A 14,741-nucleotide genomic window follows, 5' to 3' on the forward strand; every position below is an offset into this window, starting at 1 on the left:
TCTGCAGGACTTTGGGCAGGGAGTCTTTGCCAGCCCTTTCTGGAGATGCCACAGATTGAGCTTGGAACCTCATTGTTGTTGTTGTTGTTTAGTGCCTGCATGCCAGGCACTCCTGTCTTCCACTGCCTCCCGCAGTTTGGTCAAACTCATGCTGGTAGCTTCAAGAACACTGTCCCACCATTTCGTCCGCTGCCATCCCCTTCTCCTTGTGCCCTCCACCTTTCCCAACATCAGGGTCTTCTCTTCTCATGAGGTGGCCAAAGTATTGGAGCCTCAGCATCTGTCCTTTCATTGAGCACTCAGGGCTGATTTCCTTCAGAATGGATAGGTTTGATCTTCTTGCAGTCCATGGGACTCTCCAGAGTCTCCTCCAGCACCAGAATTCAAAAGCATCCATTCTTCGGCAATCAGCCTTCTTTATGGTCCAGCTCTCACTTCCATACATCACTACTGGGAAAACCATAGCTTGAACTAGATGGACCTTTGTTGGCAAGGTGATGTCTCTGCTTTTTAAGATGCTGTCTAGGTTTGTCATTGCTTTTCTTCCAAGAAGCAGGCTGCTGGAACCTCATACTCTGCCACTAAGTTGTGACCTTGCTCAAAGGATGCTTCTTCTCTTTTACTTGCGTGAAGGCAGGTAGATTGCTCATTCAAACGTTTAGCTTTCCTGGAGCCTTTTTTAAAAAGATGGCATCTGAGGTTATAGAGGGGAATCCTTGGTTGTGAAGCCCTGAGTTTGGTCCCCGTTCTCCCCTCCACTCTGACAACTGTCCATTTGCTTACCCCCATCTCTCTTTCCCTTCCTGGGCTCTACATGCCCTGCTATGCAGGATAGCGGGGAGAGCATGAGACTGTTCATCTTAGGGTCGTGGGTTTGAGCCCCAAGTTGGGCAAAAGATTCCTGCATTGCAGAGGGTTGGACTAGATGACCCTCCTTCTCTACAATTCTATGATTCTAAGAATGGGAGGCATGTGAATGGCTGCTGCTGCTGCTGCTGCTAGTCGCTGATTCTCACAGGTGAGGAGAGTCCTGTCGTGCTTGGCTCCTGCTTATGGGCTTCCCATGGGCATCTGGCTGGCTGCTGTGACAGCAAGATACCTGACTAGATGAGCTTTGGGCCTGTTCCAAGAGGGCTCTTCTTCTCTTCTCTTCTCTTGGGCAGGCGAACAGGAAACAATAACAGTGTAGAGTAGCAGCGCCTACAGGGCCCCATACACTAGCAGTGGGCGCTTTGCTGTGGAGTGTGTCGCTGGGGGTGAATCCTGTGCCCTGCGTATACAAAACATGGGAAATGCTGGCTGTCTCAATGCTTGGGACAGAGGCATCTGCAGTGAAGAAGAGCAGGGGCTAAGATGCTGGAAAGGATGCGCAACACATATTTTAAAAAGTGTGTGTTGGGGGGGTGTTGGTCTGTCAGTAGTTGCAAGCGATGCCTCCACACTTGCAAGCTGCTCTGAGCTTGGAAGAATGGGACTATATGTAAATGAAATTAAATTGCTTTTTTCTGAAGAGGATCCCTGTGGTACCTATTTTGCAGCAGTTTCCCTTGTGGGATGCTTGAAATCTACCTGTTTTCAATACAGTTTGCCTAACGCTTCATTTGCAGTTGGTACCGATTCATTGTTAACTAAGGAACTTACAAAGCAGAAGCGCTTCTACAGTGGCCCCATTAGCTAAAGTGGTGCTTCAGGTTAAGAACAGTTTCAGGTTAAGAACTGGCCTCCAGAACGAATTAAGTACTTAACCGGAGGTACCACTGTACTTTGCAAAGTCCTCCTCCCCACATCTCTGGTGGTGAGTTCTCTTCCCTTCCTACCCACATGCCCTGCTGGACTCTTCTAGGGAGAGTGGAGTTACTGAGACAGCCTTGCAGAAGCCTTGTGCAAATGAACAAGACCTACCCAAAAGGAGGAGTTGGTGAGACCATAAATTTTGCATGCCCAGTAAGTCACTCCAGCCAAAACTGGTGGAGCCCTCTTGTTCAGGGCTGCCTCCTTTAAGCTGTTTATTTATTAGGTGCCTCATAATGGTGATTATTTGGGCAGCGCACAGTAAGTTAAGAAAAAAATCTGATGTGGATTCACAGTAAAAGCTAAACCAGTGCTGGGATCAGGACTCATCCTTATCTCTGTGTATCATTAGTTCTTCTGATGAGGCTTTTTGAGGGCAGCTGCCTCATTTGTAAGACTGGAATGAGGATCCTTCCCCTGGAGTTAGGGCAGCTGCTGGGATCTCCATTCTCAAAAGAGAGAAAAACAAAGGGAGGCTTCTGCAAGTTATTTTGTGCAAGTGTCTTTGTGTTGTGGGTTGCACCCAAAATTTCTCTTCTTCCGGAATGCAGCTCCATTAATGTCTAAAGAAAATCTCAATTACTTTATCTTCCAGTCATCAGCAGTTGGCTTAACTTGAGGGTTGTATTCCTAGATATGTGAAGGCCTGGAAGAAAAATGGAAAAATTGAGGACCTCCTCCCCATTATTCTGTCCCCACCCCCCACTGGGCCTTCACATCTCTCTAGGTGCTGTGACTTCTTCTTTTTAATGAGTTTGTGTTCAAATTTGGGTGCCCGCCCTGCAGAAGGCTTATTAACTGTTAATAATGTGTAGTCAGCTAGAAGGCTGGGACTTATTTTGCTTGCTCTGGCTTGCCCTATTTCCTTTCAGCACTTTAAGAGCTGGCTGCACTTTAATAGCCAGTAGGTGGGGTTTTCCCTTCCCAGGTGGTGCAGTGATGGGAGCAGCCATGTTGGCTGAGCGCCTTCCTGCTGTGGAGAAGTTCAAAGATGCAGAAGTACCATGATTTCCTGAAGGGCTGTTGGATCGAAGAGGGCAAAGCTTATCCCTGGGTTTGCCAAGGATTGACTCTGTAACCTTCTGTATGCAAAGCACCTACTCCATCACCGAGCAACAGCCCAGATGTGTAGGATTGACTTGTCAGGATGAGTGGGACTTGTAGCATCCCCACATTTTGGAGGCACTGACTGCCCTCTGCACTGGGCACTAAAAGTCCATGGTTATCACTACCGGTACTCCAGTATGAAGAATGTCCAAGGAGCATAACTGCTTGGATTCCTAAAATACAGCGCTTCCCTCTAGCCCCGTTTTCACACAGGCTGCAGTTGCATGCATTTCCCATTCTTGGGCAAGCACAAGTTGCTACTGGTTCTGCTTCAGGGTCCACACTTGCAAGACATCTTTATTTTAGCTTTTATTGACATAGCCAAAGGGGATTCAATACCAAAGCCTTGTGACATATTTTGTTTTCCAGTGCAGCTTTGTGGTAGGAATGTAAATCTCAGAATGCAATGTCTCAAAATAGTTTGCAGGAAGCTAAATGGAAACTAAAGTTCACCATTAAAAGGGATTTTTTTGGTTGTGTTTTACTAGAATAGCATTTTAGTGGCATCTCTCCATAGACAGGCATGCCAGGGCCAGCGTTCATGGATCTTAGTCATATGTGCTTTGCTACTGCAATGTAGATTCCAGATGCTTTTTTATTTTTGAGGCCTGTCCAAGGCCAGTTCTACCATTAGGCAGAGGGAGTCAGCTCCTTCAGGCATCAGATGCTGGGCAGGAGGACAGGAAGTGGCAGCAAGGTAGTGGAAAGATGGCTGTATGTGCTATGCACCCTCCAAACTTGCCTACTGCTCTCATTTGTGGTGGCCACAATTGCCATGATTGCTTGTCCAGTCAGCTTCTGAACATGTAAGCCAAGGAGTGGAGGTACCATATAACACCGGTCCTTAAAGACCTACATTGTCTCCCAGTATGTTTCCGAGCACAATTCAAAGGGTTGGTGCTGACCTTTAAAGCACTAAACGGCCTCGGCCCAGTAGACCTAAAGGAGCGTCTCCACCCCCATTGTTCAAACCAGACACTGAGGTCCAGCTCTGAGGGCCTTCTGGCGGTTCCCTCACTGTGAGAAGCAAAGTTACAGGGAACCAGAAAGAGGGCCTTCTCAGTAGTGGCGCCTGCCCTGTGGAATGCCCTCCCATCAGATGTCAAGGAAATAAACTACTATCTGACTTTTAGAAGACATCTGAACGCAGCCCTGTTTAGGAAAGTTTTTAATGTGTGATGTTTTATTCCATTTTTTTATATTCTGTTGGGAACCACCCAGAGAGGCTGGGGAAACCCAGCCAGATGGGTGGGGTATAAATAAATTACTACTACTACTACTACTACTACTACTACTACTACTACTATCTTGTTCCTCACCTGAAGCAGCAAAATATCTTGGGCAGGCCCTACATATGCTTCATGTTGGCTTCTGAACTGATAAATCTGATGGGTAGCACAGATCCTGGATTCATGGGCATAATAACAGTGTGGGTTGCAGTCTAAACCAGTGTTTCCAGGTAGATATTCCCCTCCCCTCTCCCTGGGGTTTTGGGTCTGTGAAGAGGGTGAGGGGGGCCTAGCGTTAGAAAAGGCGTTTATGAGGTACAGAGTGAAAAATTTAATTAGGAACTATGAGCCCCAGAAATATAGGGCATGGGCATGTATAGAGTGCATTTCTGTTGCCATTGAGGAACTTCTAAATTTAATAAGATGATTCCACAGTGCAACAATATTCCTTTAAAAAAACATTTTATGATTCTTGGGAATGGTGATTGATAGATAAATGTTGGTTATATATTGATTTTTCTTGATTGTATTTCATTTACATTCCCAAGAATTTGGGTTGCAGTTAATAACGGCTTTATAAGGTCATAAAGGGATCAGTGAACTCAGAAGTTTGGGAAACCCTGATCTAAACAGAGGCATAAAATTCCAGAGCTGTTGGACAGGAACTGTGGGGATCCAATGGATTGGATGCCTTAGTAAAGGTAAAGGTACCCCTGCCCGTACGGGCCAGTCTTGACAGACTCTGGGGTTGTGCGCCCATCTCACTTAAGAGGCCAGGGGCCAGCGCTGTCCGGAGACACTTCCGGGTCACGTGGCCAGCGTGACAAAGCTGCATCTGGCGAGCCAGAGCCGCACACGGAAACGCCGTTTACCTTCCCGCTGGTAAGCGGTCCCTATTTATCTACTTGCACCCGGAGGTGCTTTCGAACTGCTAGGTTGGCAGGCGCTGGGACCGAGCAGCGGGAGCGCACCCCGCCGCAGGGATTCGAACCGCCGACCTTTCGATCGGCAAGCCCTAGGCGCTGAGGCTTTAACCCACAGCGCCACCTGCGTCCCTTGGATGCCTTAGAGGGACATAAAAAGGTATCTTTACCTGAGACAGTGAGGAGTAGCAGTCAGTGCAGGAGTTGCTGGAAGGAGGTGTACAAGGTGTCATCCAACCATCTGAGGGACTCCATTCCAGATTTGTGTAGGGTTTGCCCCTTAGCCTTTTCTTCTCCTGAAGATGTTCCACAAGGCAGCGGAGATTTAGGACCAGAGTTTTTCTTCTTCTAAATGGGCCACCTTCCCAGGTTGAGGAGCCCCATCTACTCAAAAGGAGACCCATTGAATACTCGGACCTAGTTAGCCATGTCTGCAAATTTCAGTGGGTCTGAGTATGATCAGCATGGGATGCAAGCCAGGGCCTTTACAAGATATCTACAGCCCTTCCGGGTTGATCTCATGTGATGATCTTCGTCGAGGGTTCTTGCTGTGGAGGATAAGGCTGCCAAAGCCAACCAGCCATGAAAGCTATATGTTGCCATCAAGATCAAGAGTGGCCTTCCTGCGAATAAAGGTTCTGCATGGGAGCATCAGTGGCAGAATGCTGTTCTGTTCATGCCCTATTTGTCGGTTCACCATTGAGGCATCTGGTTGGCCACTGTGAGGAACGGGATGCTGTGCATTTCTTTACAAAATTAATTTTATAATACCTGGAAGTCCTGGTCAGGGTGGACTCGTGGTCTGAGTGTAAGGGCATTTCAGATGTTCATATGCTGCTCAGCTTGGAGAGATATTTTTTGGTGCTGATTCAAGCGGCTGGAGAGTGTGTGCAAATGGGAACTGTCAGAATTTTGTTTCCATTGCCAAAGAATGGCTTGTCCAAGATGAGTGGAAAACCCTTCCCACCCCCTTGCGTGCAGAAAGCTTGTTTGCAGGAGTGTGCACCAATGTGATTCCTTACCAAGCCAGTATTAACAGGTGCCTCATGATGTTATTTCCCAGGCACACTTCTGTGTTCTTCACCCAGGGGCGTTTTGTACTATAAGCCTTGAAGGAGTGTTTGAAATTCTTAGCCCCTTGCGACCAAGTGAAGATGCCCGGGCACCAGGATGTTGTCTGATATCTCCACCATCTAGGGGTTCATGCCTGGGGCTCCTTGGATCTGGACAGTTTCCACACACTAATACCACATCCTGTATATAACCACATGTCAGTTATATTTTATATGCACAATCAGAATGAATTTCAGGAACCAAAATGCTTTTTCTGTGCATCCGGAACAGGAGCGCTGAACAACATTATAGTCACTTGTTGTAGCTTGTAGTTCACTTACTCCGTCCCAGTGCCCTGCTTGCAGTTGTGAAGAATATTCTTACGTTATGAATGGTCCATGCCTAGGGCTTTTTTCAGCTGGAACTCATGAACTCAGTTTTGGCATCTCTCAGGTGAGTTCTAGCACCTCTCAGGTAGGCGCCATTGCTATTCTAAGAGGATGAGGGACGCATTCAGGGTGAGTTCTGGCACCACTTTTTCTAGAAAAATAGCACTGCATGCCATTAACAAAAGGAGGTAGGAGTCATCCAATATATATGTGGATAAAGTGACTTTTCTTCCTTAAGTTCTCAAAGTTCTTAACCTAGCTCCAGATTGTCATCTGAACAAGCCAGGTGACAGTCAGTCATTTGAAAAACAAGATTTAGCTGTCTGGCCCCAAAATGGCAACTATAGACAATCTGTTTTGGTGACTGTAACCTTGGTTTAAAGAGCCATTTGGCACCTAGCTTATATAGCTGAGTTTCTAACACTGATGAGTGGCAGAAAGGCACAGCTGGGCTTTATGCTCTTCCAGTGCTGTTGGTCTGCATTCTCTTATTCCATAATTGTGTTGAATTCGGGCATGAAGTTGAGAATCACTTCGTCCTAAAAGCTTAAAAAAGCCTCTGCCTATGGCTGTGAAGGCTTGCAATCATATGGGTTACATGTGATGAAGTCAGAGCAGCTGAGCAGGGCTGCTAAGTGTCACAGTTCCCTTCAAAGCAGAAAGTATGTTTTGCAAGTGAATGGACTTGCCAGAAATGCTGTAATTTGTCAGATGCAGTCCCTGCAACACCCTGCACAGAGAGCTGGGTGTTCATTCATTTCAACGACTTCCATGATCATCTTGCTGATGCAAAAGCCAGGACTGTAGCTCACTGATAGAGCACCCTTGGCCATATATTTTCAAACTGTTGTCCTAGGACCATAGTGGGGTCTGCAAGCTCCATTTGGGTGTTCTTAAGCAGTTTCAATGTGCAGTTCTTTAAAAAATGGCTTGTGTTTATATCTGTCAAGCTGTCTTGGTGGGGTGTGTGTGTGTGTCATTTTGAAGGGCAAAACAATCCTGTGCAGTAGTAACAGCAAATTCACTCTTCCAGAGTGGATCCTATCTATCGGGGTAACATCACATGTGTGGGGCTGGTGGGTGAGAAATGGCCTCCTGACTAGAGATTCCCCGCTCCTGCCCCATACACCTCTAGTGGCACAGGTTGCATGCAAAGAGGAGGTATCTGTGGGCTTTCAGGCACTCCATGATTTGCAGATAGACAGCATTCCTTGCAGAGGGTGGGGCGAGACCCCCGCCCCTCAAAAGAGAACCCAGTGAGGAATGAGCATATTCAGTGCACTAAATATTGAAATTGGGGCGGGGGCGGGGTGGAGTACAGAAAATCCAGGAATGGAGTTTGGGCATGGCTGGCTAGAACCCTCAACTAGAGCCCTCCGCGCCTTAGCGTCTTGCTCCAGGTTCCCCTTGTAATTCATAACAAAACAAAATGCTGGACTCAGTAGACTTTTTGCCTGATCCAGGCAGTTGTGTATGCATGAGAAGTGTCTGTGTATATAGCAGGAACAGCAGGCTCTGATATCTGCCTACATTTTCCGATCTGTCTTGCAGACAGGGGTGTCTTTTGTAATAGTGTAAACATGCTGAAGGATTCATTTTACATAAACCTCCTTGTGACTAAACTGGGTGTGGTGCTCAAATATTTCAAAAATGTCCCTGCTCCATTTCCCCCTTTGCATTTATCCCTTGGACCAGCTATCCCTGGAAAGCGATCTGGCTTTGTATGACGGGCTTAGTTAACAAGTTTTTGTTGTGAGTGTAAAAGGAAGCAAAGCCCAATACTCGCAAATCCTCAAAATAAATCCATTCTCGGACTGGACCCCCCCCAAAAAAAAACCCCCCACAAAACTGGCCCTAAGACATCTTACATAATTCTGTTGTTGCCTTTATATCTGTCAGGCCATGATAAACCTGGTAATCGTGACTTCGCTTTCTGTTTTATCTAAAAGGGCAGTCTCCAGACCAATGTTTGGAGCACTTCAGGGTATGAAAATGTCCTTATTAAAGATGGGTGTTATTTTTTATGTCCTTGAGATGCACAACTTTCTTTCCTTGTCTCTCTCTTTCCTTTGACAATATGGCCTCAGGTGGGTCCCCATGGGAGCTTGTCTAGAGTCAGGCAATTGGACCTCGTAGCTCAGGATTGACTTCTCTGACAGGCAGTGGCTCTCCAGGGGTTCCAACGCTGCTCCCCGGCTGCAGCCTTTTTTACAAGTGCCATAATAACGTTGGTTTCACGTACGTTAGGAAAAGTACGTGGAAACAAAAGTATCTTCAGTTGTTTCCAGGAAGTATAAAGAGTGTGTCCCACTCTTTATATCTCAACAGGGATTCTGTTCCACAGGGCAGGGGAAGACATGGAAAGCCTAGAGCAGAAGTCTGACCTTTCAGGAGCATCTCAACACCTGAAATCAACATTATAGATGCTATTTGTTTTCTGCAATATTATTATCAAGCAATTATTAATAATATAAGTGTGTGTGTAAGATCTTCAAGATCAGTCTCCGAAAACTACTTTGCCTGCTTTGGGAGGCATTAATGACAAGCATGTTTGCCTCATACAATAGACAATAGAAGTTGTTACAGTAAGTGCCACACTTTTTAACAGCAACCAAAAAAGAGATGTCAGTGTTATGTACCCTAAAGTACCCCCTGAAAAAAGTACTGCTTGAAATTGACTTGGAGAAGCACATAGGCATCGGTGTGGCTTTTGTCTGCTTTCCAGATTGCTGGCCCAAGCCCCTTTGGGAGGCAGGTTGGGAGATATATGGAATAAATGAATAAATACATAAATACATGCAAATGTGATATAAACACAAATGTGATATAAATACACAGTTCCTTTAATTGCTTCTAGGAAGGCTGTGCCAAGGCTGGTTATGTGTTCATCACATGACAGGCCAATCTCAAGTTTTTTGGCAGCTGGCAAATTGGTGTTTATCCGCTGTAATTCTTCTCTTGCATTTTTCTTTGCAGCAAATGAGACAATCTTCTGGGATTAGAATTGCATCCCTTTTTCATCCTTGTAAATAGGTGGTTGTGTTGAAGTGGGATTTGCTGTACTTATGTTAGTAAGGAAGCCTGGATTTGCACCTTGCTGTTGACAGTGGCAAGGTGGTGGGAACTCCCTCTTCTCGCTGAGGCAGAGCTGTGAGACTGCAGAGCGAGAGATGGTGTCCCGCTGCTCAGAGTGGTTTTGTGCTCCAGGTTGGAATGCCGTTCTTCAAAGGAGAGACGCAAGCAAGCAGCTCTGTGGGGCTTGAGTAGACTTGCTGGGCCTCTGCTTTGATTTCACGGCAACTTAAACAGCCCAGGCCTGAACCAGTAGAAACAATCCAGGTGACTATTAAGCATTGCCTTAAGCAATTAAAACAGCAAGGTGGAGATTTCTTGGCTGGCTAGTGAGTTCCTAGCTTTGCCACTGAAGAGCTGGAGCACCTGAGACCATGGCACAGCCTGACCGTATACCTTTTGGCTGTACTTTGGTGGAACATCATTAGCACATGCACACAAAACTTGTAAGCTTTGAGAGCAGGTACATTTCCAGACATGTTTAATGAGCAGGGAAGCGAGAGCTAATGAGCATTTGCACAGAATGACAGTGATCTGCATTGCTCAGGCTGACATTAGGCTGTTGGGACAAGTCCAGTCTGCACTGGCAGCGTTGGTTCTTCCTTCCAGCCAAGTAGCTTGAATTGCATCCCAGAGTCTTGCTGTCCTGAGATCATGCGCTCGGACACAGATTCCAAAAAGCACTAATGCGATAATTAGCATTTGAATCATAGGGTTGTTGGGTGAGGTGGGTGCACTTGAGAATGGCTTTCCCTCAAATCATCCTGGGAACTGTAGTTTGTAGGCTGCTGCAAACTGTAGCTCTTTGGTAAATGAACTGTTAAAGTGGTGTGGATGTGCTTTAAATGTATGGTGCGGATGTGTCCTCTTCTGTTTGATCGCTGTTGGAGGATTTGAAGAGTTCTATCATGTTTCCACCCTCCACAATCTAAGGACTTATTTTTATACCTCTGACCATCGTCATTGTCTTCTTCCTGAACCCTTTCCACTTTCTCTGTTTCAGAAATGGGGAACCTGTAGCTCTCCAGGTAATACTGAACCACAACTCCCAGCAACCCTGACTATGACGGCTGGGGCTGGTGGAAGTTGAAGTTCAGAAACAACTCAAGGGCCTCAGGTTGGACACCCCGGACTATACTTTTTTTTAGAAAGTGTGGCACCAGAGGGATACATCGTGTGCCAGAGGAGGTGTAGCTAGTGCAGAATAAAGTGACACCATTGATGCTCATGGCTTGGAAATGTGGTTCTTTTTACTTCAAATCACACGTGCCTGTTGCCTTTTGCAGCTGCATCACATTTCAGGCTTAGCTTGTGTGCTGGCTGTAATCTCACAATTATTTTCATATGTTTGAGCTCAGGCCTAGACAGAGAGGACACTCCAGAACAATAGGTTTGATTGCTGAGTCACTGTGGATGCCGCAATACAATACCAGGATTTGTTTTTGCTCTCTGGGGCTAATTTACACTGCAGCTTTTTCTCCAAGCAGCTCAAGGTGGCCTACATGCTTCTCCCCCTCCTCATTTATTCCCTGTAGGTTAGGCAGAGAGTGAGCAACTGGCGCAAGGGCACCCAGTGAGTTTCACGGCTGAGTGGGGATTCGGACCCTGGTCTCCCAGGTCCTACTCTGACAGTAACTGGTGCATGATACATGCAGTCAGCACCCAGACTTGCCTTTTCTCTCTGTTCTGAGCTCAGTGCACTGCCACCTGCTGATCAAAATAATGACAATACTGATAATAATGTGATTCTGGGGTGTGTGCAGAGTGTAGGTTGGGATGAGCTCCTCTGTAACAATCCCTGATTTTAGACAGGTGTTTCTCAACCAGGTAGGCATATATAAATACTTGGGTGGGGGTGTCAGGGTTTCCCCCCAATATGTGTACAATATAAGTACGGAGGGGAAATACAAATTTCAATTCTCATAATATTTCAGTCTTTTCCAAAATTCATATATAGTAATTAGGCGGGCCGTGGGGTTTTTAATCTTCTGCTTTCATCAAGGTGTGGCCTCAATGAATGCTAGGTATGATGAGCTTCCTGTTTGGAAGTCGTGCTGATTCTTCCTTGCCAAAGTCTGCTCTTCATTTTAGTGCCATGCTTTGGGCCAGTTTACCTGGGACAGAAGCCAAGTTAAAGGATCTGAAACTTCCAAGCTCCCCCAGATTCCTTTTTTAAAATGGTGCCGGATTTGCTATCTTACAAGAGGGTAGTTTGAGTGAAGATTGCACATTTTGTTGGAGGAGCAACAATTTAATATCTGTGCCAACTAGATCTGATGATGTTAATTTATAGTTTGTCACTTAGCCCTGCTACTTGATCTTCTGCTGCTTCTACACCAATCCGTTTCCCAGCATGATTATCTTTACAGCACAAATTAAAAGTGGCTTTTGCACAACAGGCCCAGAATAATGTGGCTCTGAAACCACAGAAGGTGCTTCCTTTGTCCTACTCATTTCTACTCTTGTTTAAAGTGGGTGCTCATTACTGAGACATGCGAGCAAGTACATACAGTTCTCGTTTGCAGCTTCTGTTGTATTGAGAGAAACAGCAATAAAGTTCTCAATAAAGAACTTTAAACCCAGCAATAAAGTTTGGGTTTTGTGGGGAGAGAGTGCTATCCTGTTTGGCTGAGTTATAGCGCCCCCTGCTGGCGCGCTGTTGGAGCCTGTGTGTAAGGTTCCTTGGCTTATATATTCATTTTTAAAACAGGTCTTCACAGATTAGGAGTTCGTAGCTCCTCCAGGACTGCCTTGTCCCACATGAACCAACCTGGACATTGTCTGAGTCCCAGCTTCATATGCCAACTCAATAAGGGGCCTGTTCCGTGGTAGCTCCCTGTTTGGGGAATGCTCCCCCAGGAGAGCATGCCTGGCACAGTCGCTGGCTGTTTTTAGGCACCAGGCAAAACCTTTCTTATTCACCCAGGCGCGTTGTGTTTAACTGGGAAGGTAGCTAGAGATGGCAATCTCTGTTGCAATCCTCTTTCAAGTGGACTAGGTAGCGCTTTTCCTTTCAAATGCACTGTCAGTTGAGTAGTTTAATTCTGTTTTGCTGCTGAGTGTAATGGCTTTGTTTTATCGGTGTGGCTGCCTTTGTGGCACTTGAGTGCAAAAATGCATAGATAGATAGATAGATAGATAGATAGATAGATAGATAGATGATAGATAGATGATAGATTAGATAAGATTAAAAAGCTCAGTGGCAGAACCTGGTGCCCTCAACTTAATCCTGGGGGCCATCAAGGGCTGCTTTCCTCATGCTTCTTCAATTCTTTCTTTCTAGACCCGGATGCAGAGTTTGCAGCCCGACCCCAAAGCCCAGTACAGAAGTGTGTTTGAGGCCCTGAAGAAGATGATCCAGACGGAAGGCTTCTGGAGACCCTTGCGAGGGATCAACGTGACTGTGGTGGGAGCCGGCCCAGCGCATGCCCTGTACTTTGCCTGCTATGAGAAAATGAAACGGAGTTTCAGTGACATTATTCGCCACGGAGGGAACAGCCACCTGGCCAACGGTATATTGACATAACCAGCCCAGGGTTGCCAACCTGGTCTCTTGCCTCTCAAATGGTGTACTTTTTTCTTGCGCTCTGGCATCTTCCGCCTGCATTTCTGCTTCTGGAAAAAAGACGCTGGGAAGACTCCGCCGGTGGCCGCCTAAGCGCTCTCTTGCTGCATTCAACTCCTTGTCTGTTTTCCACAGGCATCAGCAGTGTTAGAGTCTCGTGTATGAAGAATACAGAAGTTACGTAGTGCTCCAGAGCCCCTAAATGTTAGATGTTGGAGAAGCATTTGACCCTGAGCAACTCTGGTTGGGGCCATAGAAAGCAGATACTTGAAGCAACTTGTTGGTCAAGCTTGGGCAGCCCTCTAGGGAAGCAGGTTCTTGGGGCTTTTTTGGGGGGTGTGTGTGAAATTGCTTCTGCTTCTAAATCAGTATCTAATCTTTATGAATCTATCCATTGCATTTATATATTGCCTTTGTGCCAGGGCACTGAAGACGCAGTGGTTGCTGGTGCCTTTGGGACACTGTAGGGCAGGAGGCAGGGAGATCAACAGTAAGTGCAGCCAGAGCCGGTCTAGTTTTGCCCCATCCTCTGCCTCCCTGCTAAGTTCTGTAGCGCAACACTGAGACCAGGGAGGAGGAGGAGGAAGCTGACAGGCATGGCCACCCCTTAGACAGGTTGCAAGTAGAAAGGCAGGCTAGCTGGGGGCTGGCTGATGGCAGACGGGTTGGTGGGGCAGTGCCCTGTTCACCCTAAGACAGTGGTTTTCAACCTGCGTGCTGTGTCACCCTGGGGTGCCTTGAATGATGGTCAGGGGTGCTGTGGGCAACACTGGCCTCTGCCCCTCTTTCCTACCCTCCCTCCTCTGATGCCCTCTTGTGTCTCTGCCTCCCAAAGGCTTGCACAGCTGTTTGTGGCTGTAGCCCTGGCTACAAGCTCCCCAGGCGAATGGTATTCTGGCGCTGGCCAGGGGGTGCTGGTTGCCAGGAGCTGAGGCAGCCTTGGAGTAAGCAAGCAAGTGGGTGAGGGAGCCCAGTCAGCCAGTCCTCCAGCCCTTGCTGTTTGGGTGTTTGAAAAAGGGTGAGAGGCTGCCTGCTCTGCAGGCAAGCGGGGACATAACTGGATTCCTGAGCCCCACAGGGGAGCTGCAGAAAGAACGTAGTTGGTCAAGGGAGCCATGGACTCAAAAAGGTTGAAAACCTCTGCCCTAAGGAATCAGCCTCTGTTGCCAAGGTGGCTTAGAATTATAAAACACTAAAACAAGTGATCTATAGCATAAAGTTGGCTGGAGGAGCAGTCCAAGCGGAGAAGGTCCCGATTCTCTTTGTCTGCCTGCCTGCCTGCCTCCCACTCTTGGCTGTCATCTTCAGAAGCTTACGTTCTGGTCTAGCCAGCCAAATGCCTTTGTTCTTGCTTTGTCCCCCAGTATTTGGAGGTATCTGACCTTTCTTTTGGTAGGTTTTATTTGGGGCCTGTGCTGATATTCCCACTCTTGAGGGAACTATAGTAATAACCCATGGAATAAATTCTTCGCTCTCTGAATTTGCACCTGCCTGGCTTTGTAACCACAGATTAATGGATCAATGTAGAAAACATCCAATTTAAATGCAGTCAGTATTTCAGGCTTGGTGGTCTAAAATACAAGTCAATGTGTATAGTATTATGCAGGGTGTT

General features: G+C 46.8%; 1 protein-coding gene across 1 annotated transcript in view; it reads left to right on the forward strand.

The window, feature by feature from the left end:
• Positions 1 to 14,741, forward strand: part of SLC25A37 (solute carrier family 25 member 37) — a 32,374-nt gene that overhangs the window by 14,018 nt on the left and 3,615 nt on the right. Inside the window, exon 2 of the mRNA XM_081891125.1 lies at positions 12,848 to 13,076. Within this exon, the coding sequence (XP_081747251.1) occupies positions 12,848 to 13,076 (229 nt within the window). The remainder of the gene's footprint in view (positions 1 to 12,847; positions 13,077 to 14,741) is intronic.

The sequence above is a fragment of the Podarcis melisellensis genome (genome assembly GCF_964234715.1).
Source record: "Podarcis melisellensis genome assembly, chromosome: 15".
NCBI lineage: Eukaryota > Metazoa > Chordata > Lepidosauria > Squamata > Lacertidae > Podarcis > Podarcis melisellensis.